Source organism: Chrysemys picta, chromosome 22, assembly GCF_011386835.1.
Source record: "Chrysemys picta bellii isolate R12L10 chromosome 22, ASM1138683v2, whole genome shotgun sequence".
Lineage (NCBI taxonomy): Eukaryota > Metazoa > Chordata > Testudines > Emydidae > Chrysemys > Chrysemys picta.
Window position 1 is genome coordinate 13,244,408 of NC_088812.1, and position 23,876 is coordinate 13,268,283.

The 23,876-nt window shown below is 57.3% G+C and overlaps 2 protein-coding genes across 3 annotated transcripts; one reads left to right on the top strand and one right to left on the bottom strand.

Annotated features, from left to right (window-relative positions):
- Positions 1–903: 903 nt before the first annotated feature.
- On the bottom strand, positions 904–13,562 carry PRIM1 (DNA primase subunit 1). Of its 2 annotated transcripts, none has more exons than XM_065576587.1 (13): positions 13,440–13,562; positions 11,785–11,942; positions 10,134–10,240; positions 9,733–9,806; positions 8,815–8,951; positions 8,279–8,337; positions 7,637–7,746; positions 6,837–6,928; positions 5,723–5,840; positions 5,019–5,088; positions 4,159–4,250; positions 3,194–3,292; positions 904–1,864 (listed from the first exon to the last, which is right to left on the bottom strand). In XM_065576587.1, exons 1-13 carry the CDS (start codon positions 13,483–13,485, stop codon positions 1,845–1,847), a joined length of 1,182 nt encoding a protein of 393 aa, XP_065432659.1. In that variant the 5' UTR covers positions 13,486–13,562; the 3' UTR covers positions 904–1,844. The 2 variants fall into 2 exon arrangements, with proteins under 2 accessions (XP_065432659.1, XP_065432658.1); XM_065576586.1 differs by lacking the exon at positions 13,440–13,562 and adding an exon at positions 12,637–12,819.
- A 2,354-nt stretch (positions 13,563–15,916) lies between these two features.
- On the top strand, positions 15,917–20,157 carry HSD17B6 (hydroxysteroid 17-beta dehydrogenase 6). The gene is made up of 5 exons (XM_065576588.1): positions 15,917–16,075; positions 16,770–17,091; positions 17,651–17,909; positions 18,313–18,476; positions 19,210–20,157. The coding sequence occupies exons 1-5, from the start codon at positions 15,986–15,988 to the stop codon at positions 19,428–19,430; spliced, it is 1,056 nt and encodes a 351-aa protein (XP_065432660.1). The 5' UTR covers positions 15,917–15,985; the 3' UTR covers positions 19,431–20,157.
- The last annotated feature ends 3,719 nt before the right edge of the window (positions 20,158–23,876 follow it).

Sequence of the window (23,876 nt, forward strand, 5' to 3'; positions counted from 1 at the left end):
CTGAGATTCCTGTAAGAGGGATGCACGAGAGTAAAATCATTCTCTCTTCCAATTTGTGCCCAACCCATGCTAGGGGCTGTACATAGCTACAGGCAGGTGAGATCTCTGCCCTGCAGTGTGTTCTCCCATTGAAAGCTCCAATCTTGCAACTGGAACCAAAAAGCTAGACCCCCGTGTCCCTACAGAGGCATATGGATTCAAATTAAGAGTGGGCCACTTTCTGGAAGGGGATTTAATGCAGAAGTCATTGGCTGAAATTCTCTGGCCTGTGTTATACAGGGGGTCAGCTGAGATGATCTAACCGACTTTAACAGCTATGAAAAAACAAAATGTGATTTTAAACCCACAGATGCCGGCAGGGGGATGGTGCCGGGTCTGGAATAACTTTTGGGTCAATTTCAGAAATTGACTCCAGTGGATAGTCCCTCGAAGGTCAGCAGGGGGCACTCTCGCAACTTGATTAGTCTAGCAATGACTTTAAATGACTGGCTGTCTAGAAAAGGACAGGGTTAAAAAACAGCAGCAGCTAACCCCAGCACCTAAACTATCTGACTGTGAGCCTTTAAAGGCCAAAGGGCTCTGGGAGAACGGGAGTGGCAAGAGAATACTTACTTTACCCCACTCCTGAGTCATGTTTGTTTCTTTACTTTGATGACTAACCTCAGCATTAGAACAAGAGAGAGCAACAAAGGAAATGGAAAAGCCAGGGACCCACGTACCTATTGCTCACTGTATCCCTCAGATCTTTCCAGTCCTGTACCTAGCTGCAAGCCCACCGCTGCTCTTTCCCCTGAGACATGGGGGTCTAGTGACCTTTTCAGATCACTGGATAACTTCCCAGCCAGGCCCCGTGAACCCAACCAGCAGCCCGCAGCACAACCACCACCAAAAGGAGACACAGTCTTTAACGGAACCCTTTAATCGTTTTCTTTTTGCGTAAAAAAGTACAAAAGAAGGATACACAGAGCGCCTCCTACTGGGCCATCAGACCCAGCTGCCTGGAGTCATTCGAGAGCTTGCGAATTAAACCCTGCAGCAGGGAGAGGACTACACAGGCTGCAGCCAGAAGGGAACGTTAAGCAAGAGGAGGGACAACTGGAGTAGCCTCGGATGTCTGGAATAAGTCAGTGGAGGTCGAAATCTGGAAGAGCTAGGCCCGGGGAACCATTGCTTAGAAAGGACAAATACAACGGTCCAATCTCATGCATCTGGGGCTGTCAGGCAGCTTCTTCCATTAATAATGGTTTGCCCCAGAGCAGCAGAGTTATCCTGATAGAAAGAAAACCCGTGGGTCATTTTTGCAGGCATCAGCCAGGTGCCGATTCCAGACCTCTGCGCCTTCGGAATCCATCAGCCGATGAGAATTCCTCCCTTCCTCCCGAATCAGCCAGCTGGGATCCCCTCTCTCCAAATTCCCACTTTACCAATGGCTCTTGGTCAGGTAGGTAAAATTCCGCCTTGCCCTCGTGCCGGCAAACGGGGCGGGTGGGTTAAGCCGCCTGCTGTTTGCAGACGAGGGGAGGAACTGACATCAGCCCATGCCCCGTCGCCTCACGCAAAAGGAAGCAGTTCTCATTTCTTGCCAACAATCCACAGCGTAGTCCCCTCCCAGCGCACGCTCCAAGCCCAGGCTCACGCTGGCCCCTGCAAAATGAACATCCAAATCCTCTCTCTCCAGTAGGCAAGACCAGCTGGGTTTCCTTTTCTTCGAAGTCTGCTGAGTAAAGCCTTTAATGCCAAGAAGAATAAGGTAACTAGAGCAGTCCGCTATCCCGCTCAGAGCTCTTGTAACGGCTGGTTGGACATACCAGATGTAGATTTCCCCACTGGAGACACCAGAGTCCTCAGAAATCTCCTTGTAAGTCTAGAGGAAAGAAACACGGGATCTTAAACAACAGAGAAAGCTGCGCGATTATACGTCTGCCTTCCTTTTCCTCTAAGCCAGTGATACTCAGACCTCAGCGGTTCAGGAGGCAAATCAGCGATCAGCACTACCCAGCAGAGCCACCACCTGTGAATTCACTGTTTCATTGACAACAGGTGCTCTATATTCATATTGAAACGGAATGACGGGGAAATATTTAACCTATATATTATTCTCACAGCAAAATGACTGACCAGGTACTATTACTTGATCAACTACAATCGGTTAATAACACAACAAAAGCATCCTGATGGGCTAATAATTAAATCACGGTGTTTTAATATGTGCTGCAAAGAGCCGCAGGAGACACACCGAAGAGCTACCCAGTCTGAGTATCGCTGCGGTAAGCAGGAGTTGATGGGCATTAAGACACACAACCTTTTGGGTTACGTTCTCATTGAACAGATGTGTGGTGAGCAAGACATGAGAAGTCATTCTTCTGCTCTACTCTGCGCTGGTTAGGCCTCAACTGGAGTATTGTGTCCAGTTCTGGGCACCGCATTTCAACAAAGATGTGGAGAAATTGGAGAGGGTCCAGAGAAGAGCAACAAGAATGACTAAAGGTCTTGAGAACATGACCTATGAAGGAAGGCTGAAAGAACTGGGTTTGTTTAGTTTGGAAAAGAGAAGACGGAGAGGAGACATGATAGCAATTTTCAGGTATCTAAAAGGGTGTCATAAGGAGGAGGGAGAAAACTTGTTCACCTTAGCCTCTAAGGATAGAACAAGAAGCAATGGGCTTAAACTGCAGCAAGGGAGGTCTAGGTTGGACATTAGGAAAAAGTTCCTAACTGTCACAGTGGTTAAACACTGGAATAAATTGCCTAGGGAGGTTGTGGAATCTCCATCTCTGGAGATATTTAAGAGTAGGTTAGATAAATGTCTATCAGGGATGGTCTAGACAGTATTTGGTCCTGCCATGAGGGCAGGGGACTGGACTCGATGACCTCTCGAGGTCCCTTCCAGTCCTAGAATCTATGAATCTATGAAGAGAGCAATCCAGTTCATCCCTCAGCTGGTTCAACCAGAGTTAAGAACACCCCTTTTACCTGCAGGGAGGACACAACCTAAGGGGAGCTGAAGTCACTTTCCAGGGGGACACAGCTGGAATAGAACCCAGGCAGCTGTGCGCTGACCATTGGGCAGTCTCGCCCCCTCCCACGCTTAGAAGTGAGGACCACATTTCTGTGGGGAGAAGGGAGAGCCCTGAAAGGTTTCGAGCAGCCTGGAAGAGGAGAGGCCCCGCCCAGTCCCCCCCTCCGTCCCTACCGCTCTTCTTGAGAAGCTCCCCTTTGCGAGACTTGTCCATTTCCTCCACAAACTGTTCGAAGACTCTCACATATGGAGCCAAGCTGGTTTTCCTGTAGTCTAAGGGACAAAGAGAGACACGTGCAAAGGATCTGCCGGCCATAGAGAGCGTATGCAGCGCCTCATGTTACAATCCCTCAAACCTGGGCTCTCTAGGCTGGGTGTATCAAGAGGCAATTCAACGCCCATCCAGGCCTGTATCTTAACTTAGCCTTCATAGTTTCAGCGCTGGCTAACTGCCTCAGGCCTACAGGGAAAATTCCCCCCTGGCATTGCCCACAATGCCGCAGTGGGACGCTGCCACCACAGAATGGCAGTGTTGCCTAGTGGCTAGCGCACAGACTCGCGACTCGGGAGTCCCGAGTTCAATTTCCGGCCCTGCCACTGGCCTGCTGGAGTGACTGCTCCCGTGTGTGCCTCAGTTTCCCCATCTGTAAAACGGGGATAATGTGAAAAACGCTACAGAAGAAAAAGGAGTTAATTCTTATTGAAACGCCACTGGGCTCGGCAGCAGTGAATTGACACGTCTGGGTGTATGGTCTGGGTGTTCGGAAAAATTCTAACTCTGGGGGCACTTTTTGTTCTACTTTGGAAGCTCATTTTCCGGGTGCAGCAATTTCCAGGGGGTGCCTCTTTCCTCCCCTTTGCGAGCTGAAGACCTCTGTGCTGCGCGCCCTGGAGGAGCTCCAGCTGCTGCATGAAACTCAGCAAAAATATTCTGTGGTTGACGAGTGGCTCTGGGAGCGAGAGGAACCTGGTTGAGGCCGTCGTGTTACCGCTCTGGGGACCGGAAATACTGACTAGGAAAGAGGGGTATCAACTTTCAGGGTCTCCTGTCCCCTAGGCCATGCCCCCGTCCGAGGTCCCGTATGAATGTGCTTTAATAAAAGCAGCATCTTTCTTGACTCCTGCCTCCAGCCACTCACCCCTGGTGCGGCGCTTGGGTTCCGGCTCCGTCTCGTTTTCCTTCTCTCCATCCTCCTCCTCGTGAGCCGTGTCCAGTTCACGACAGAGGCAGCTACGAACAAGCAGCGTGAGAGTCCTTTACAGCTGGCTACCCAACGCCGCTAGTCAGCCTCTAGCCATGATCGGCCCCACTGAACAGCTCAGCACAGGGCAGCCTCATGGCACGGCCGCTCGCTGGCAGAGCGCCGACCCGGCCCACTCCGTGCCGGACAGATCGCGCCAGAGAGGGGTTGGCTGCCCCATGGTGTACAAACCAATCAACTGGCCCCATCCACCTTGCGCTGATAAATACCTTGGGGGTCTGCACTCATTAGGAGGCTCCGTTCGCCCCACGGGCTCCCCGTATGCCACCCGCCTGTCCCCCCAACGCCAAAGGCTCTGGGTGTCTCCTATTCTCCACATGCCAGGGGCTGAGTCTCTCACTGTCCCCTGCTCCATTCCAGGAGCTCTGTCTCTCTTTCTTTTGTCTCCCCATTCCAAAGTACTGTTCTCCCCCCGCCCCCCGATTGGCAGGTGGTTGCCGTGCTCTCTCCTCAACCATAGATCATGATGTTACAAAGAGGAGGCCACATGCTAGGAAGGATGAAGTCTCCTCTCCCTCTGGCTCTCCTTGATGGCTGAACATCTGCCCCACAGGGCAGGGGCTCTGGGCATCCCCCAGTTTCTTTCTGATCTCCCCCAAAATCAAAGGGGTTCTGCCCGTCGATGCCGGAATCCCAGACTCAGCCGGAGGCAGCGTTCGGAAGTGATTGTGTTCACAGCCAGACACGCCCCATCACGCGGAGAGGGAGGTCCTGCAATCCCGGCCCATCACCGGTACCTTATGGTTGGAACGGCCAACGGGTCAAACTGATCCAGCTTCCGCAAATCGATCGGGACCGAAACACGACCTAGGAGAGGCAAAACCAGCGTCACTTTACCAGCAGCGTGTTTCCTGCGTCGCCCAGAGGCCACAATGAGGGGTCAGGGCCCCTTGGGCTGGCAGCTGCACAAGAAAGCAGCGAGACAACCCCTGGCCTAAAGAGCTAGCAACCTCGGTTTGCTGCGAGTCTCAGGTGGAGAGACACGGCCAGGGCTGGAGAGAGGGAGGGGACAGGGACAGAAGCGAGTTTAGCACAGCGAGATGCAGTCACAGCTCACCATGAGCCCAGGCAGGGGATGGGTTGTGTTTGGACAGCACCTCGCTGTCCAAATTATGACGATACTGGCCAAGGGGTGAGTGAGGAAGGGGAGGTAAACACGGTGTGGATTTCTGGACTGCACAGAGACCTGGGTCGGAAGGAAGCTCACGGCGCCAGGATCCCCCGTTGCATTAGCCAGGGAAGCGTCTGGCTGGGAACTCGCCCCCCATCCTGGTCTGAAACGAGGAGGGGGCTTCGGGGCTGCCGATGGGGCGGAAGGCGGCTGGCTGAATTTCTCACACTCGCGCCGGTGAGATCCCCTACCCGCGGAATGGGGATAACACGACCGCCCCGCCTTGCTGGACGCCGGGCCAGCGGATCTACATCAACGTGCGCGCGTGACCTGTTTTGGGGTGGACGCTGAACGGGCTCTTCAGTAAGTGGTTGACTCCCCTGCTGACGTTGATATCCAACCGGGGGAAGCAGTATTGCAGCATGATCTCCGACTCCGCGTGGGAGGGCTAGGAGCAGACAGACAGTCATGGGCTGGGGACGGCTTTTGTGCTACGAGGCCCCATACGCTCCCTGTCTCTGCGCCCTCTGCAAACGAGTCCCACCCCGGAGATTCAAGGACGTCACCATCCTAGGTACAGCCAGAGGCCCCGATTCTGGATGCAAACCATCCACCAGGGAATACCCCTCGTCACAGGCTGCTGTGGGCAGGGCAGGTGCTCCCTATAGCGTCCCCAGCCGAACAGGGACCAGCGCTGGATTGGGACTCAGAAGCCTGGATTCTATTCCCGGCTCTGCCACTGGCAAATCCCGCCGACGCCCTGTGCCTCAGTTTCCCCATCTGTAAAATGGGAGGGAACGATACCGATCTTTGTAATGCATTTCGAGGTCGACGGATGGAAAGCGTCACATAAGAGCTAAGGGGGGGGGGGGTGTCACGGAGTATTGGGGGACTCAGGGCCCTGCACCCCCGGCTTCCTGCGATTCACCATGACTCTCAGCCAGCCAGTCAAGCAGAAGGTTTATTTGGATGACAGGAATACAGTCCAAGACAGGTCTTGCAGGCACAGACAACAGGACCCCCTCGGTTAAGTCCAGCTTGGGGTCCCAGGGCATCCCAGCCCGCCCCCCCTTCGGGGGGGGTCAGAGCCATCTCTGTCTCCCAGCCATCTCTCCAGCTCGCTTCCAGCACACTGCCTTCAGCGACCCCTCCCACCGCCTTTGTCCAGTTTCCCGGGCTAAGGAGTCACCTGGCCTTCAACCCCTTCCTGGGTTCTCATGTTACACTCCCAGGAATGCGCCCCCGGGCCGATCCCATCCTCCAATGCAGACTATCCCAGCACACTCCCCTGTCAGCATTCACAGACCACAGTGAGAACAGGCCCAGTTCGTCACAGGGGGGAATTCAATCGATGGATTGGGCCCAAAGACCAACCGTCCCCCACGAGCCACACGCCGCCTCAATTCTCTCCCGTCCCCAGCTACGTTCTTGGGCTGTTCCTTACCTTGCATTTCTCCATCTTCTTTTTCAGGAGCTCCCAGCGCTGGACTGAATCATGCTTTTTGGGGAATTCCCGCAGCAGGCTCTCTCGAACCGGTGATCAGCTGTTAAGGGGTTACAACAAGGCTCGCCTAGGGGCCAACCCCATCAGGGGAAGGCCAGAGCTCGAATATTCACAAGGCAAGAGCTGCGTTACCCTCCGAACGGGTAGCACGGGGACTGGGGCTCTGTTAAGCACCCCACAGAGACAGATGAAGGCACCCAGTCTCTGCCCAAGGAGCTTACAACACTGTGCGTCAATCTCACGCACACGCTTTGTGTATTTCTCTAGCGCCAAAGGAACGCCAGGAGCATTTCCCATCTCGGAGAAGTGGGGAAATGCAGCTGAAACCCAACAGACCCGGCTATCGGTCTGTTACAAGGTGTGTAACGCGACAGCCCCTAGAAGCCCTGACCGAGATTGTCCCAGGTGCTCTCTGTGAAGGCAGGCCAGAACTTTGTGGACTGGAGACCCAGCAGGTGTAAACGGGTGTCACTCCACTGCGGTCCATGGGCAGCCCCCCCTGGCGGCGTGAAGTGGCTGCAGCTCCCGCGAATTACAGGCTCGGCCCGTTGATTTCTGTCCCAATAGGCTTCCTTGACAGACGTCACCCCTAGAGCCGAGCTGAAGGCACTCGGCGCATCCCACACACAGAGCTAGGCACACGTCTCTGGCTCGGGCGACCCCAAGAACCAGGACCCTCGAGTTCTTGCCGCCCCATCCGCTGAGCTGCAGAAAGGCCCCCGCGAACAGCCGAAGGATATATTCTGGGACGAGGGCAACCACCTTCTCCCAGCTCTCGCTGCTGCCCAGGATATCCTGGCCCACCAGGGCGTAGTCTTCGAAGTACGGCTCCACCAGACTCAGCGAGTGGCTGGGGAAACAAGGGGGGGCGGGGGATGAGAGAGCTAAGGAGCAGAGGAAGGCAACACAATGCCTGGATTTACCCCTGACGCCTCTACCACCACATGGCGGGCCGGACGCTCAACTACTTCCTCCCTGCAGATAGGGAGAGGGGGACCTCAGCTGTATTCTGGGACCGTGCAGGATCATGCCTGGCTCCTGGTTAACTTAGAGCAGCCCCAGGGCTGCTCCAACGTACACTCCTCTCCCTGTGGCCCTCAGGAAGCAGAGATTAGCCATAACTCAGTGTGATCTTGTCACACCCTCACCTGCCCCCTATGCCAGGGGCTGGACACAGAGCAGATGCAGAGCCCCTGACGTCTTGCTCCACGCCAGATTGGGGAGGGCCCCAGCATGGGGGTCTCCCAGGGAGTCATTCTCACCCACTTTAAGCTGCTCTAAGTGGCACAGAGGTGCATGAATACGACCGAGACCCAGGCCCAATGAGCAAGGCACGCCAGGCTGGGGTACATGAGACGCCATCCAGCGTCACGGCAACTGACCTGATGAACGGGTGAATGGGGTCGGTCAGGTTCACCTTCTTCACGGTTTCGGACCCGCCCTGGGATGCAAAAGAGGAGACGGTTCGTCCAGCCCAACCCCTCCCCTTACCCGGAAACCGGGCGCTGAGCGAGGAGGATAGAAGATTCTGGCTCGAGGGCACCATCTGCAGAGGACCCTGAATGCTCACAGCTCCAGCTGGGGTCCAAGCTCCGGATCAACCACGGACGCCCCGGAGATTAGACCCCCACAAGCCTGAGTCTGCAGACCTGGCCTCAGACTCGATGTCGTGGGTCTTATTTTTTTTGCAGTGTAGACATACCGGCTCTGCCTCAGTTGTACAAATAGGGGGGGGGGGGGCAGCACTGCCCTGCCTCTCAGGGGGGTGAGGATAAAGCCATTGCTGATACCACCGTGACCGGGGCCAGACGAGCCCCCGCGACCGACAGGCCCCATATTTGCGTTGCCTGGCTTCGGAAGAGAGACGGGACGCAGCCAGTTTCTCAGCCCAGCCCCTGCCCCGTCAACTCCCACGCACCTTCACGAGGGTGAGATACTCCACCGCCGCGGTGCGCATGGCGCACGACCACTTCCGGACGGAGTCATCACACACCCAGCAGTGGACGCCTCGCCGGCCCGAATACACCCACAGGCGGTGCTTCACTCCGAAATCCTCTGCAGGGAGGACACGGAGCAAAGTCAGCGCAAGGCTCGGGTTGGAAACAAGAAAGATCGTGCAAGACACGGGTAAAGCTCTGTGGAGCAGAATTCTTGGCCCCCCTGGGCCCCACAGAGGGCCAGGACATGTTGGGTTACGTTCTGGAGTCTGCAAACAGACCCGAGGGAGGCCCGGTTTTATTCTGCATCCCATGTGCCCCACAAGCCCCCTTGCCCTGCCTGGCTTAGCCCGTATCCCTGTTGGCAAACAGGTTAAAACGAGCGGCATCATAAATGACACCGAGAGCTGGTCAGGAGCCCAGTGCAAACAGCACCGCTCGTGCTGAGTGGGCCAAAGGAGCCCGCCCGGCTCTCGCCAATATATATGTGGCCTACATATCCCAGCATGCAGTGCGCCATCTCGATCTGCAGTGCACACTGGGACCTGTAGTCTCTGCGGGTCTCACCGCCACATGCCCGGCAGCTGAAATGGGTCGCCAAGGCGGCTCTCAGCTAGGGTGACCAGATGTCCCGATTTTATAGGGACAGTCCCGAGATTTGGGGCTTTTTCCTATATAGGCTTCTATTACCCCCCATCCACGGTCCCGATTTTTCACACTTGCTATCTGGTCACCCTACTCTCAGCCAGGTGGAGTTTGGATTCCCTGGAGAGCTTGGGGGAGACACCACCGCAGATGCTCGGGACACGGTTAGAGAGGAAACGTCAGAGCCCCAACGGTGCCACGCAGACTGGCCAATACAGCAGCGTTCGGACCCAAGGGGCGCGGCCGGTACTTGCCCACGAGCGCGCGGTCGATGACACGGATCGCGATGGTCATAAGGGTCCAACACTTGGAGCAGATCTCGGCGGAGCTGAAAGGAGAGTGGCACAGAAGCAAGGCAGGGTAAGCATGGGCCTTCCACAATATAAACCTCCATGCCCCAGGCACGGCTGACCAAGCAGCCACAGAGTCCTGCTGTCAGAACCATTCCCCGTTGCCTACCCCTTGGTCATAGCCAGGGTGGGAACTCTCTGGAGCAGCGCATTTGTGACCTTGGCCCGACCCCGTGCCTCAGTTTCCCCATCTGTAACATGGGGTTCCTTTGTCTGCTTCATCTCTTTAGACTGCAAGCTGGTTGGGACAGGGACTGTCTCACAACACGTCTGTGCTCACTGGAGCGGACGGCAAGAGCAAATACCTGCAGCACCTCCGGACGTCGTCGTAATCCGTCATGTCTATGTCGAACACCAGCTCCTTCTCCTGAGCCTGGAAGGCTCCCATGTGCACGGTGTTGCGCTGGCTGGGCTGCAGAAGGGGAGGAACGGGTCAGTTTCGACGGCCGTGGGGGCCGCGCGGATGACTGCCGGTTTGGCCGGGGATCCCTCCATGTGACCTGCTAAGCCAGCGGCGTTGCGTTCACGCGCCACTCGAGTTGCTGCATCACAAGGCAACGGGGATCGGTTTGGCCACCAGCCCTTGTGGCGGCTGGTGCGACAGAGGATTTTGTGATGTTCTCCCAGCCCCGGGGGGTTAGCACCTCGCTCAGCTCTCATTCTCTCTGTCGGTGGGGAGGAAGCAGCGTCACGCACACCCCACGCTGCACCAGGGATCCTGCCACACAAATGGCACTTCCCGAACCAGACTGGGAGTCAAGATTCCTGGGTTCTAGACCCAGTTCTGGGAGGGCAGGATAGTCAAATGCAGGGGCTGGCTCTCAACTTTTCCAGACCACTGTCCCCTTTTCAGGAGTCCGATTTGTCTTGCGGACCCCCAAGTTTCACCTCACTTAAAATTACTTGCTTAGAAAATCAGACATCAAAATACTAAAGTGTTACAGCCACACTGTTGTTGAAACATTGCTGACTTCCTAAATCGACTGGAATATAAATCTTGTCCTGACATTTCAGTGTCTAGCGTACAGATCAGTCTAAACAAGTCATTGTCTGTAGGAAATTGTAGTTTGTCCTGACGTCGCTAGGGCTTTTTATGTCGCCTGTTGTAAAACTCAGTACAAACTAACATTTCATACAGACAATGACTTGATTATACTGCTCTATATACCATACACGGAAATGTTAGTGCAATATTTATATCCCAATTGATTTATTTTAAAATTATATGGTAAAAATGAGACCGTCAGTAATAGTGCGCTGTGACACTTCTGTATTTTTGTCTGATTTTGTAAGCAAGTACTTTTTAGGGGAGGTGAAATTGGGGGTACACCAGACAAATTGGGACTCCTGAAAGGGGGACAGTCATCTGGGAAAGTTGAGAGCCGCTGGGTTACATCAACACTATGACCATTATCAACCAAACCTGCGGTCTCATCGGAAAAAGATCCCAAGCTACTTTGACAAGATCTGGTTTCCACAAACCCACGTTAATTGGCATTAATTATATTATCCTCCTTTAATTCTTTATTTATCGAGCCCTGTATCAGCAGCGCCATTATATTACCTGGGAACGAGGTCAGGTCTATAATTAACAAGGTCATCCCTTTCCCCAGCTTAGCCATATCCCTCTGTGCCTCAGTTTCTCCATCGATAAAGAAAAATGATAAGCCACCTCAGTGACCTGCCTGTCTACACTCCAGGCGCTAGAATGGCACGGCTACTGTGCCATAGCTATCCTGCTGTAAACTCATCGTGTAGACGCAAGGAACTCCACTTCCCCCAGTGACGGTAGCATTCGTCCATCCATCAAGCTGGATCTACACCCTGGGTTGGGCTGGCAGAGCTGAGGGGCTCAGGGGGGTGGATTTTTAGACCCTGGAGCTCTATCGCTATATTGATGGATGTTTTACGCATAGACCGGACCGGAGAATACCGGATCTCTCAGTCCGGACTCACTCGATGCGAATACACGGCTCCCACGTCGATCTTGTAGGGGTTCATTTTCTGCATCTCTTTCTCCAGCTCCTGGGGGCTGTTGAAGGACTGGTACCGCACGTAGATGTCATCGCGCAGCGTGAAGGAGAACTCCCGCCGCTGGAAGTAATTCTTCACCACTGCAAGGGAAACGGCATCGAATCTAGCTGCACTCGGACTGTCTGAGCGCCCTAGGGAGATGTTCGCGTATCCCCGATCTAACGGCCCTCAGGCCTGACCGACAGCCGCCCGTCCCCTAGCTTGGAGCTCCCCCCACACGCAGCTCCTCACCCCTTAGATCCCCTCCTTCCCTGCCGCCCCCCAGAAGGGTCCCAACTTCAGGACCTGGGCCGTTTAGAATCCCCCTTTTTACACTTCCCCGTCCTGCTCCCTGCCCCCATCTCCCCCCACTGTACACGCTCCCTCATCCCCCAAATTCCCACCACCCTGAGCATGGATCCTCCCCCCCCCCCCGTGCATGTGCCCCCCCACCCTGTGCATGCATCCCCATCTCCCTATGCATACACCCCATCTCCCCGTGCATGCACCCCCACATCCCATGCACCCCCATCGCCCCCTGCGTGCACTCCAATCTCCCCATGCACCCCCATGTACCCCCCGCCCCCCTGCGTGCACCCCCATCTCCCCGTGCACCCGGCCCCCTGCGTGCACCCCATCTCCCCGTGCATCCCCATCTCCCCATGCACCCCCCATGTACCGCCCCCCTGCGTGCACCCCCATCTCCCCGTGCATGCACCCCACACATCCCATGCACCCCCCCATCTCTCCCCCGGCGGCCCCTCCCCGGTGCAGGCGGCCCGCGCTGCCGCTCACCCCCGCCGTAGCTGAGCCAGCGCCCGTAGGGCCCGTAGGGGAAGAGGCGGCGGTAGTAGAGCGGGAGCAGGTCGGGCAGGGAGCCCGGCTCGAACCCGGCCATGGCCCGCGGGGCGCGCGCGGGAACCGGCTCGGCCGCGCCGCACGTGCGCAGGGTGGGGCCGGGCCGGGGCGGCTGGGAGCTGTAGTCCGGGCGGGGCCTGTCTCCGCGTCAGCCCCCCCCGCATTGCAAAGCCCCTCCCCCGCCCCCCGCATTGCAAAGCCCCGCCCCCGCCCCCCCGCATTGCAAAGCCCCCCCCCCCCCCGCATTGCAAAGCCCCGGACTCCCGATGCATCTCAGCCCGGGGGCCGCAGCGCCTTGCAACCCACCTCAGAGCCCCTGACTACAGGGGCACCCCCCAGGGACCCCAGGGCGCCCCCTGCCACGCCAGCGCCCTCACCCCAGTCCCAGCACGGGCCCCCGGAGGGGCAACCCAGCCCCCTGCCTACGGTGCCTTGCAAAGCCCCTGGGGGCCGTGCACAGAGCACCCTGCATGGCCAGGCGAGCGCCCCGCACGCTTGCAATGCCAAGTCCCGCATCAGACTGCAGCCCCCCCCCGACTGCGATGCCAGGCCGCTCGCACCCTGGAAGGGCCACCCCCTCCCCACATACACAGCCCTCCACCCCGGCCACTGCCGTGCAGCACATGCATCGTTCGGGGGGGGGGAACGGGAACAGCCGTGTGTCAGAGGCCCTGTACTGATCGCGAGTCATGGAGATCCTCCGCCATCTCACGGAGTCAGGGCCTGCGCTCCTCTATTACCATATTGCTTCTCTGCCCCCCACCTATCGGTGCTTCGGCTCGGCATTCGCTAAGCACAGAGCGATGCTGTTTTCACCTTGCAGTCTGTGGCCATGAAGCCTTGGCAGGGGACAGGATGGGGCGGGGTGGGGTGGGGCGGGGGGAGTCCAGAAATCAATCATTGATTGAAGGCTGGGGCCCAGTCGCTCCTGTCCCTGCTTTCCCAGGGGCTGCTTCGCCAGCCTCCCTTCAGCCCAGCCTCCCTCGCTAGCAGGCTGGCAGAAACGAACGCACTCCCCTGGCTGGTGAACCGCTGGGGGAAAGTTGATATTTGCTGGACCTTGGCGCAGTTAATTATTCATTTCTCCATCGACAGGGAAGGTGCTGCGATTCCACCGAGGGCTGGTAGCCGGGGGCAGAGCGGCACCACAGTCCAACGCTGATCCTGAAATTCACGTGGCCGCTGCAGATTTCGCCCTCCCCCCCGACCCCCATCTCCAAAACGTCCAATAGGAGCAAGGGAGAGCTTTAGGGTCTGCGTGACAAGGACAATATGCTATGGCCGGACTACAAACCCTCCTGCTTCAGGGCATGAGCCGGCTTCTAACTATCAGGGGTCAGGAGGAAACAGTCTCTGGGGGACCCTGATCCCAGCTGCCCCCCACAGGGCCTCTTGGGCCTGCCTCTGGCGCAGCTGGGACTGGCCCCGAGCAGAGCTGGGGAATTAAGGGCTGTCCTGGTCTCATCCATCTGGCCGTGCGTGGGACAAAAGACTGGGGTGGCTTCCCTCGGCTTCCCGGCCCCTGCCTTGGAACGGATGCTTCACCGTTCATCTCATCGGCTTAGACTGGGAGCTCGTGGGGGCAGGGGCTTCTCACTGTGTGTCTGGCCAGCACCCGCTACGATGGGGCCCTGTGCAGCGCCTGGCACAATAGGGCCCCGATCTCAGTGAGGAAGGTCCATGCAAGGCCTGGCAAGATGGGACCCTGATTGCAGTTCAGGGAAGCAGGGGGGCGAGAAGGTCTGTGCAGCACCAGGCATGCAATCCAGACCAGTGTGGGGCTGTGTCCCCCCCCCGTCCTGCAACCTGGGGTGCCGTGCAAGGCCTTGCTCCAACCTGGACTGTTCACAACCAGCCTGCAGCTCACTCCCAGGTGTGTGTGTGTAACCACAGCCTGTCAGGCACACCCTGGCTCTCCCCAGCCTGGGTTACACTGCAGGGTGATCTCAACACACTCCCAGTCCCGGATTTCCCCCTCCCCACCCCGCCCCAGAAATGTACGTCCTGCGCTGCCCGGCCCTCTCCTGGACAGTGTGAATGCGGTCAGTCTGTTATTCCTTCAAGGGAATCCTATACAGCAGCTCGTCCCCTGAAAGAGTTACCCAGACACCTCAACGCAAACACACTGGGTTAGGTCAAACCGTAAAACAAGTTGGTTACAAAGCGAGAGGCTTGAAGTGAGTACGGGCTCCGAGGCATAACAAATCAGAAATGGCTACAGGAGAAATGAAGATAAAACACTTCCTAGTGCCGAACTTAACCGGTATTAGCTACAAGCAGAGTTCCTCACCGCATGCCTCCAGCGCACGGTCATACTGACCAAACTCTTCGAGTCAGGCCCCGTCCCCCCAGAGTCCAACAGCCGTTTCCTTGGTCTTCTCAGCTGCAGAGAAGGAGATGGGCAGGGAGGGAAAGAGAGAGGGGTCCCTGGAGGCGTTTGCCCCTCCGTTTTATCGTTTATGGGACATTGAAAAACATTGCCAGCTGAGAACCAGGGGACAAAGCGTCTATGTGGAAGGATGTTCCCTGCTGGGTTTTTTCACCTGCATATGTTACATGCACGTTTCCTTCCTTCCCCCTTTGCACCTGATGATTCTATGTACTGCCTAAATGGAAATTAAGGCAAACACACGTTCTTTTGCGCAGGACAGAGCCGCTTGCTGACTTCTGCCTGGGCTCGGCTGTGGGGTTTGGACGTCGTGTAAATAACATCGTGTGGGGAAAGCGTCTCGCTTCACATCCAGTGCTGCCAAGCCTATGTGGCCAGGACGCTAGTGACCAGCAAAGGATGAGTTTCCAAACAATACCTCCCGAGGCGTCCCTTGTACGAAGACGGTTACAATGGCATGCCGGGTGTGAATACAGGGGTGCGTTCCATCATGTCTGGGGAGGGCTGCGCAGTGCCAGACACAATGGGGCCCCCATCTCGGTTGGGAGGGGGGGTCCGTCCAGCGCTCGGCACACTGGGACCCTAATCTCAGGGAAGCACCACAATCCCAGGTGTTCCCTTCGGTCTGTCTCTAGACACCCATTCCAGCCAGTCTCCCAGCCCATCCATACTTCCCCGGCTTCGATACCCCCAGTCTGAGCACCCAGGAACTCAGCACCGCTGAGATTTCACGGGCTGGTTTTTCTGAATCCCTTTTGGGGCCAGATCAAACTGACAAGGCCCTTTTGTTTAACCACAGGCAGAACCTTGCCCCCTGGCCTTTCCATGCCCCGCCTCCATCCAGCGCTCAGCCGCCTACCCGGGACCTCTGCCCTGCTCCGCTCCACGGGGCGTGGTATGTTCCTCACCTTCGCTGTGTCCAAGGCTGCAGAGCAGGGGGACCAGGCGGGAGCTGGCACCCAGGGCAAGCGGAGACCTTGTTCACAGGTAGCTGGTTGTAGGCTTGACAGGAGCAAAGCGGCCGGTGTCCTCCTTAGTGATGGATACAGGGAAGGGTAGGGGGCAGGGGCTGGCTCAGGGCTGCTGGCTCGGGCAGATTTCAGCCGTAACGTGAACCGTTGTCCGCAGGCTGGCACAACTGGTGAATCAAAGGGGTGGGTTCTCCCCTGGCGTTCACCTCCGTGCCCAGCGGCTGTACACCAGCCCCAGGTGGGATCTCGTACCGTCGGACGCTGGTGTCAATGGTGACACGAAGCAGGAGCGAGCCGGATCCTAGGGGGTGAATTTAGCAGGGTTCAGCACGTCGGCAGCAGGGCTCTTTGGGAAACTGGACTCCAGCGGCCCAGGGGGAGTTGCTGGGTGCGAAGCGCAAGTGAAAATACGGCCCGTGTTCTGAACACATTGCGGGGAGCTGAGAGCTCTGGAAGCTCTGTCACCCTCCAACCCCGTCTTTTCTGCTTACAGACATGTTTTACGTCCATAAGGAGTTGAATTCTAAAATCCCAGGCACTGTTTCTTGTAAAGTCCCACTTGTATTAGATGAGTCCTGTGGTTGCTGCAGGCGGGCTTCTAAGCACTCCTTGGTTGCTCTTTGCTGTTAAGCAGCTGCTCCGACCCACCCCAGAGCTGGCTGCATTTCAGTGCAAGTCTTGCCCCATCTGCTTGGTTGGTTGGTTTGCAGTGTGGGAGGATGTGGCTGTACCTGGCCGCCCTGCTGGGGCTGTACTTCCTCCGCCGATGGTACCGGGAGCGGCAGACTGTGGAGAACCTCCGAGAGAAATACGTCCTGATCACCGGCTGCGACTCCGGCTTCGGGAACCTGCTGGCCAAGCAGCTGGACGTGCGGGGCCTGCGGGTGCTGGCGGCTTGTCTCACCCAGCAGGGCGCGGAGCAGCTGAGGAAGGCGACGTCGGAGCGGCTGCAAACGGTGATCCTGGACGTCACCCGGACCGACAGCATCGCCGCGGCCACCGCCTGGGTGAAGGAACAAGTGGGGGACAAAGGTGGGGCCCCTGAATCCTCCACCTGCCCCTTTGCCAGGGGCAGCTCTGAGCTCACACAGGCTGGGGCTGTGCTAATGCGACAGGCAGGAAAGAAGTGAAGGATCGGGAGCCAGGACTCCTGGGTTCTATTCCCATCCTGGGGGGAAGTGGGGTCTAGTGGTTAGAGCAGCGAGAGCTGGCAGCCAGGACTCCTGGGTTCTATTCCCATATCTGGGAGGGGTGTGGGATCTAGTGGCTTAGAGTGGGGGGGCTGGGTGTCCGCCCCCTCCCCCCCCACACTCCAGTTTCAATGCACCAGTTCTTCTCCGCCCAGGACGAAGAGCTGGTGGCAGCTGCGTTCAAGGCACGGTGATGCCGGATAATGCTGGATAACCTCAGCACGACGCGGACGGTCCCTGCCCACGCACAGAGAAATGGCCTTTTAGCAGCTCCCCCAGGCACACGTGGGGGATTGGGGCCAGGACGGGGGTTGGTTTAATTGCCAGGTTGGTGCCGTTGGGGGATTTCAGATCGAAGGGGAACAGCCTCCCGCCATGCTCATTCGTTCTCCCTTTCCCAGGGCTCTGGGGCCTGGTGAACAACGCGGGGCTCGTCTTCCCCGTGGCCCCCAATGAGTGGCTGACCAAGGACGACTTCGTCAAGGTGCTGGACGTGAACCTGGTCGGCCTGATCGAGGTGACCCTCAGCTTCCTGCCCCTGGTGAAACGAGCCAGGGGCCGAGTCGTCAACGTGGCCAGTATCCTGGGCCGGCTGGCCTTCTACGGAGGGGGCTACTGCCCTTCTAAGTACGGCGTGGAGGCGTTCTCCGACAGCCTCAGGTACCCACCCCCTGCCTCACCCCGGCCTCAGAGCAGCCCAGAAATGTCCAAGCGCGGAGAGGCCCAGGGCTAGGAGTTTCTAAAGCGATTTGGGGGCCACAAGTTTTGAGGGCCTGCCCTGAAACCCCTTAAAAGAGCCTGATTCGCAGAGACGGTCCTTAGCGCCCGCCCTCTGGGGAGCAGGCTCCTTTGAGGGTCCCCTATCGGCCCCCCCAAATCCCTAGTGCTTTGGGAAACCTGGCCTTGGCCACTGATTTCCAGGCGCGTTGATTTTAAGGGGCCCCAGCATTGGGCCTTGTTCCCAAAGGGGGAGTTGTGGGGGCGCTCCCGAAATCGGAGGCAGGCTCGTGCTGGGCTCCCGAAATCCGCGGCGTCCGGCAGTGACGGGCTTGTCCCATTCCAGGCGCGAGCTCCGGCCCTTCGGCGTGAAGATCGCCATTGTGGAGCCGGGCTATTTCCGCACGCCCATGACGGAGACCCGGCGCAATCTGGAGTGCCTGGAGCAGAGCTGGCGCCGTGCCCACCCCGACATCAAGGAGAGCTACGGGCAGCGCTACTTCGACAGCCGTGAGAGCTCCTGCGGCGTCGTGGGGAGACGGGGACTCTCTGGCCAGGCTCCCGAGGGTGGGAAGAGGGGAGAAGCCAGCCAGCCCATAAACAATCGGTCCCCTCGTCTCCCCTGACGGGGACCCCGGAGCTGCTGTGCTGGGGCATCTGCCCGAATACAGCCAAATTTCTGCAAAGGGGCGCTCAGTTGCTGTAGTGAACTCACACGCTAGGTGTAGGGGGAGAGGCTGCCCTCTGCAGGACGGATGCTCGCTGTGCGGTTGTGGGTGGTAGCCCCTACGCTGTTAATACCTAGTGGAGATTCTCCACAGGTAGGGCTTATGCAGCACGGGCTCCAAGTTCGGGGCAGATTAAGACTAAGGGGGGTGGGGTGTCTAGTCCTCTGAAGATTTTAGCCTCTTCCCAGAGAGTCAGTTGCTTCCAACTAGGGGATTCCCCACAGTTATGCCCTGACTTTGACTGGAAATCCAGTTCCCAGGGAGACATCGTTACGTTTAAGAGTCAACACGCCAATGAGCTGAATAGGGGCAGCGCTATCGACACAGGCTGCCTGCAGACTCAGAAAGTCGCCGTAACTGGCGGAGCATTTCTCTGCAGCCATGGGGGTCAAAGCTTAGTCCCCCCTCCCCTCCCACAAAGGGCTAAATCCCTCCGGACTGAAATCTGCCGTGTGTGTGTGTGTGTGTCTCTCTCTCTCTCATGGGACTGACCTCTCCCCCTTCTCTGCCTACAGGCCACAAGCTCACCAGAGAGATACTCTTGACAAAACCCAGCACCAACCTCTACCTGGTCACTGACTGCATGGAGCACGCGCTGACAGCCCGTCACCCCCGCACCCGCTACTCCGGCGGCTGGGACGCCCAGTTCTTCTACATCCCCCTCTCCTACCTGCCCACGGCCTTGGCGGACTGGGTGCTGACCTGGACTTGGCCCCGCCCAGCCCAGGCCCTGTAAATGGGGGGATGTGACGTTATTGACATAAACTGGGACCATATAGATCATTGTTGCAACCAAGGTCCTGTAGTGGCACGCAAATCTTGTATAAAGGGGGTCAAATGGGGTGTCTAAGACAAGGTTATGGTTTACTGGTTATGATTATGCTGTCTATATGTGTGTATCAGTTTTGTAGTTGAAGTTATGAATATTGGCTCTATACTGTCTGTATGGCAAAATTATGCTATGCTTCTGGGTGACATCCCAGACAAGCTGAGATTAGCTCTGCCTAGCCTGCTTGATGGCCCATTAAGGACCATCAGCTATACAATGGACCCATTGAGAGAAGGCAGATACGCCTTGTACCTCAGCAAAGTATGCAGGGACTGGCCCATGTGACTCCAGACTCCATGTTGCTGTAATTTTCCACAGTAAGAACAAAGAGGTTTTCTTACACCTGGAAAAGACTATATAAGGCGGATGCCTCATCTCCATCTTGTCTTCAATCCTGCTTCATACCTCTGGAGGAACTTTGCTACACTGAAGCTCTGAACAAAGGACTGAGGACCCATCCCAGCGGGGGATGTTCCAGAGACTTGATTTGAACCTGCAGTTTATTCCATCGCTGCTGCAAGCCTGAACCAAGAACTTTGCCATTACTGTATGTAATTGATTCCATTTAACCAATTCTAACTCTCATCTCTATCTTTTTCCTTTCATGAATAAACCTTTAGATTTTAGATTCTAAGGGATTGGCAACAGCGTGATTTGTGGGTAAGATCTGATTTGTATATTGACCTGGGTCTGGGGCTTGGTCCTTTGGGATCAGGAGAACCTTTTTTCTTTTATTTGGGTATTGGTTTTCATAATCATTTGTCCCCATACTAGTGGTACTGGTGGTGATACTGGGAAACTGGAGTGTCTAAGGAGATTGCTTGTGAGACTTGCGGTTAGCCGGGGGGTGAGACCGAAGTCCTCTTAGTCTGGCTGGTTTGGTTTGCCTTAGAGGTGGAAAAAACCCCAGCCTTGGGCTGTAACTGCCCTGTTTGAGCAATTTGTCCTGAGTTAAAAGAACAGGAGTACTTGTGGCACCTTAGAGACTAACAAATTTATTAGAGCATAAGCTTTCGTGGACTACAGCCCACTTCTTGCATCCGAAGAAGTGGGCTGTAGTCCACGAAAGCTTATGCTCTAATAAATTTGTTAGTCTCTAAGGTGCCACAAGTCCTCCTGTTCTGTTCTTTTTGCGGATACAGACTAACACGGCTGCTACTCTGAAACTTGTCCTGAGTTGGCACTCTCAGTTGGGTTCCGCCAGAACTGTATTGTCACAGGGGAGGACAAACAGGAGACACCTAAGGGGGCATCGCAGGGGGAGGAAGAGGAAGAAGCCGGGAAATCCAGCAGGGGCCCGGGTGCAAAGGAGGGCGGGGGGGGGGGGCAGCTGCACTGGAATCGGTGCCAACGCCCCCACCCCGCCCGGTGCAGACGAGCACAGCTCCCGGCAGCGCCTTCTTAAACGGGACTGGAGCCTTCTGTTGAATGGTTAAGGGCCAGCTCCCTTCCCAGGCCTGTGGCTGGGAGGCGCAGGCTCTCACCGGCTGGGGAAAGCAACCGGGGCCGCTACAGCCTTCAGCCCCAGCGGGCCGTTACTAGGGTTACCATATCTCATAAATAAAAAAAGAGGACCCTCCACGGGCCATGGCCCCGCCCATTTCCCCACCCCTAGCCCCGCCCAACTCCGCCCCTTCCCCCACCCTAACTCCGCCCCCTCCTCCCTCCCACTCCCAGCCAGGGGGAAAGGGCTGCCCCAGTGCTACCAGCATCACGGTTTCCCGGGCAGCCTCCAGACCCTGCGCGCCCAGCTGGCGCTTCCCCAGCGCAGCTGGAGCCCGGGAGGGGAAGCGCCCAGCCGGGGGCGCAGGGTCTGGAGGCTGCCCAGCAAACCGTGAAGCCGGAAGCGCTCGGGCTTTGGGCAGCCCCTATGCCTCCGGACCCTGCGCCCCCAGCCGGGCACTTCCCCTCCCGGGCTCCGGCGGCTCTGCGTAACTTAGACTGTATAAGTTACACAGAGCCAAAGAGGAGCAGAGCCCCCGCAGCTGGAAGCTCTGCTCCTCTTAGGCTCTAAGAGCCGGGCTGCCCCAGCGCTACCGGCTTCGGGCAGCCCCCATGCCTCCGGACCCTGCGCCGCCGGAGCCCGGGAGGGGAAGTGCCCGGCTGGGGGCGCAGGGTCTCCAGGCACGGGGCTGCCCGAAGCCGGTAGCTCTCGGGCAGCCCGGCTCTTAAATAGAGCCGGGAGGGCTGGAGCCGCCGGGGCTGTGTGTAACTGACCCAGTGTCAGTTACACAGAGCCGCAGCCGCTGGAGGCTCTGTTTAAGAACCGGGCTGCCCGAGAGCTACCGGCTTCGGGCAGCCCCGTGCCTGGAGACCCTGCGCCCCCAGCCGGGCACTTCCCCTCCCGGGCTCCGGCGGCGCAGGGTCTCCAGGCACGGGGCTGCCCGAAGCCGGTAGTGTTCAGGCAGCCGGGCTCTTAAACAGAGCCGCCATTTTCCCGGACATGTTCGGCTTTTTGTCAATTCCCCCCGGACGGGGGTTTGACTGCCGAAAAGCCGGACATGTCCGGGAAAAAGAGGACATATGGTAACCCTAGCCGTTACCATCGCGGGCAGCTCAGCAAACGCCCAGGCCAAGACCGCGCGCAGCGCCCCCGAGCTAGTTTGCTTCCAGGGCCCGTTTCCTTGTGCTGCCTCCGCCCGATGGCTCTTGCCTTAGATTGGAGGCTCCTTGGGGCAGGGCGTGTCTCTTTGTTTGGTGTTCGTACAGCGCCTAGCACCGGGTTGCGGGGGGCTGGTCCCTGACTAAGCCCCCTGGCGGGGGGGCAGTGGGGTGCTACCGTCATACACCGAATAAAGAAATATTTCTCATTGATTCACTCCCTCCCTTGGCTCTTTGGTTCCTTGTTTGGATGGGAGCATTTGCTGCATTGGAATAATACCGAGCTTGTCTCACCCCTAGATCTCAAAGCACCGCACAAAGGAGGGTTGGGGCAGGATCCCCTTTTTACAGATGGGCAAACTGAGGCACGGGGGGGGGTGGGAAGAGACTTGCCAAAGGCCATCCAGCCGGCCAGTGGCCGAGCCAGGAATCGAATGCAGCCCTCCCAAGCTCCAGTCCAGTGCTCTAGCCAGTAGGCCGCACTGTCTCCCATTTTACAGAGTGACACTTTGTGAGTCCAGGTCCAAAAGGGATCCCACAACAACGCAGCCCCCTCCCCCCGCCCCCACACACACACCAGGGCAGAGCCTGCGTCCCCGAGAGCATGAGCAGCATCGAGAGCAGCTGGGACGCGAGCTCCCTGCACGCACTGGGATGCAAAGCCCCCGTCCGCAGGGCAACGGCAGCCCCCTCGCCCCAGCTGCAATGTGGGCTCTGCCTCCCAGGGGTGCTGGACCAATGTGCATAGTGGGGGGGTGTAGGCTGACCCGAAGGTGGGTCTATAGCATTGTATCTGGAGGATTAACAGGTTCTCGTCCCACGATTCGGCCCAGTAAGATTATTGTAAACTTATTATATAATGTTGGGAACCCGGATGTGCACAAGTGCAACACTCCCGTGACAGGAACTCTCTCTCTCTATACAAATATAGATTTATTAATAATTTAGCAAAGCTTATACACAGATCTCAACTTACCAAGGCAAATAGAGATAGTACAGAAAGTACATTGGGACGTTCAGACTCACACCCTTATTTTTTATACTTAACTATGATGTTTTTTATCACCGTCATTGTCCTTATCTTCCCCGGTGGCCACCATTGTCAGCGATGTTCTGTGGGTGGCTGATGTCAGTATTCTGGACAAAATCCCCCCTCTGCCATGTCACTTTCAGTTCCCTAGAACTTATAAGTTACTTACGTTTCTCTATACCAAAGGTTCCAAGCATCAAGCCTCACACTAAAGGCAAATCTTACAGGATAAAGGCCAGTCGGTTCCTTGCGTTGCTACTAAACAGAATAAAGCGGAATAAGAAAACAATGAATCTAATACGGGTAAGTTGGCCCACTGGGCTACAGGTGCCGAGAACCAAACTGCGGGTCGGACACTTGCTCTGGTGGTGGCCACACGCCCTCTGGCTCTAGGTGGCAGGACCCTTCCCAGCACTGCCCCCGTCCCGTCGGGGTTATGATCCCCTCCACGACTGGGCTGCAGGGCCCCTTGGCTGGGGGCGTCTCCCTGTGCTGGGCCCGCTGCCCAGGGTCCCCCTCGCTCTCCCCAGCTGCTCACCGCACCCGGCTCCGGATGGCTCCAGCCCCAGCCCCAGCTCCATTCTACCCCAGCTCCTTGGGCTGCCTCTCTGGCCGGCGCGGCCCTGCCCCCGGGCTCAGCTCGGACCCCCGTCTCTTCCAGGCAATTCCAGCTCAGACGGAGAACAGGACCCCCCCCGGACTCCCTCATTAGCCTGCCCGCC

Coding starts and splice junctions, on each gene's coding strand:
- PRIM1 (XM_065576586.1), bottom strand. CDS start 12,739: ATGGCCGGGTTCGAGCCGGGCTCCCTGCCCGACCTGCTCCCGCTCTAC. Junction 7,747..8,278: donor CCCATTCACCCGTTCATCAG/GTCAGTTGCCGT, acceptor TTGTTTCCCCAG/CCACTCGCTGAGTCTGGTGG. Junction 6,929..7,636: donor GGTTGCCCTCGTCCCAGAAT/ATATCCTTCGGC, acceptor ACAGCTGATCAC/CGGTTCGAGAGAGCCTGCTG.
- HSD17B6 (XM_065576588.1), top strand. CDS start 15,986: ATGTTCCTCACCTTCGCTGTGTCCAAGGCTGCAGAGCAGGGGGACCAG. Junction 17,092..17,650: donor GGAACAAGTGGGGGACAAAG/GTGGGGCCCCTG, acceptor TCCCTTTCCCAG/GGCTCTGGGGCCTGGTGAAC. Junction 17,910..18,312: donor GCGTTCTCCGACAGCCTCAG/GTACCCACCCCC, acceptor GTCCCATTCCAG/GCGCGAGCTCCGGCCCTTCG.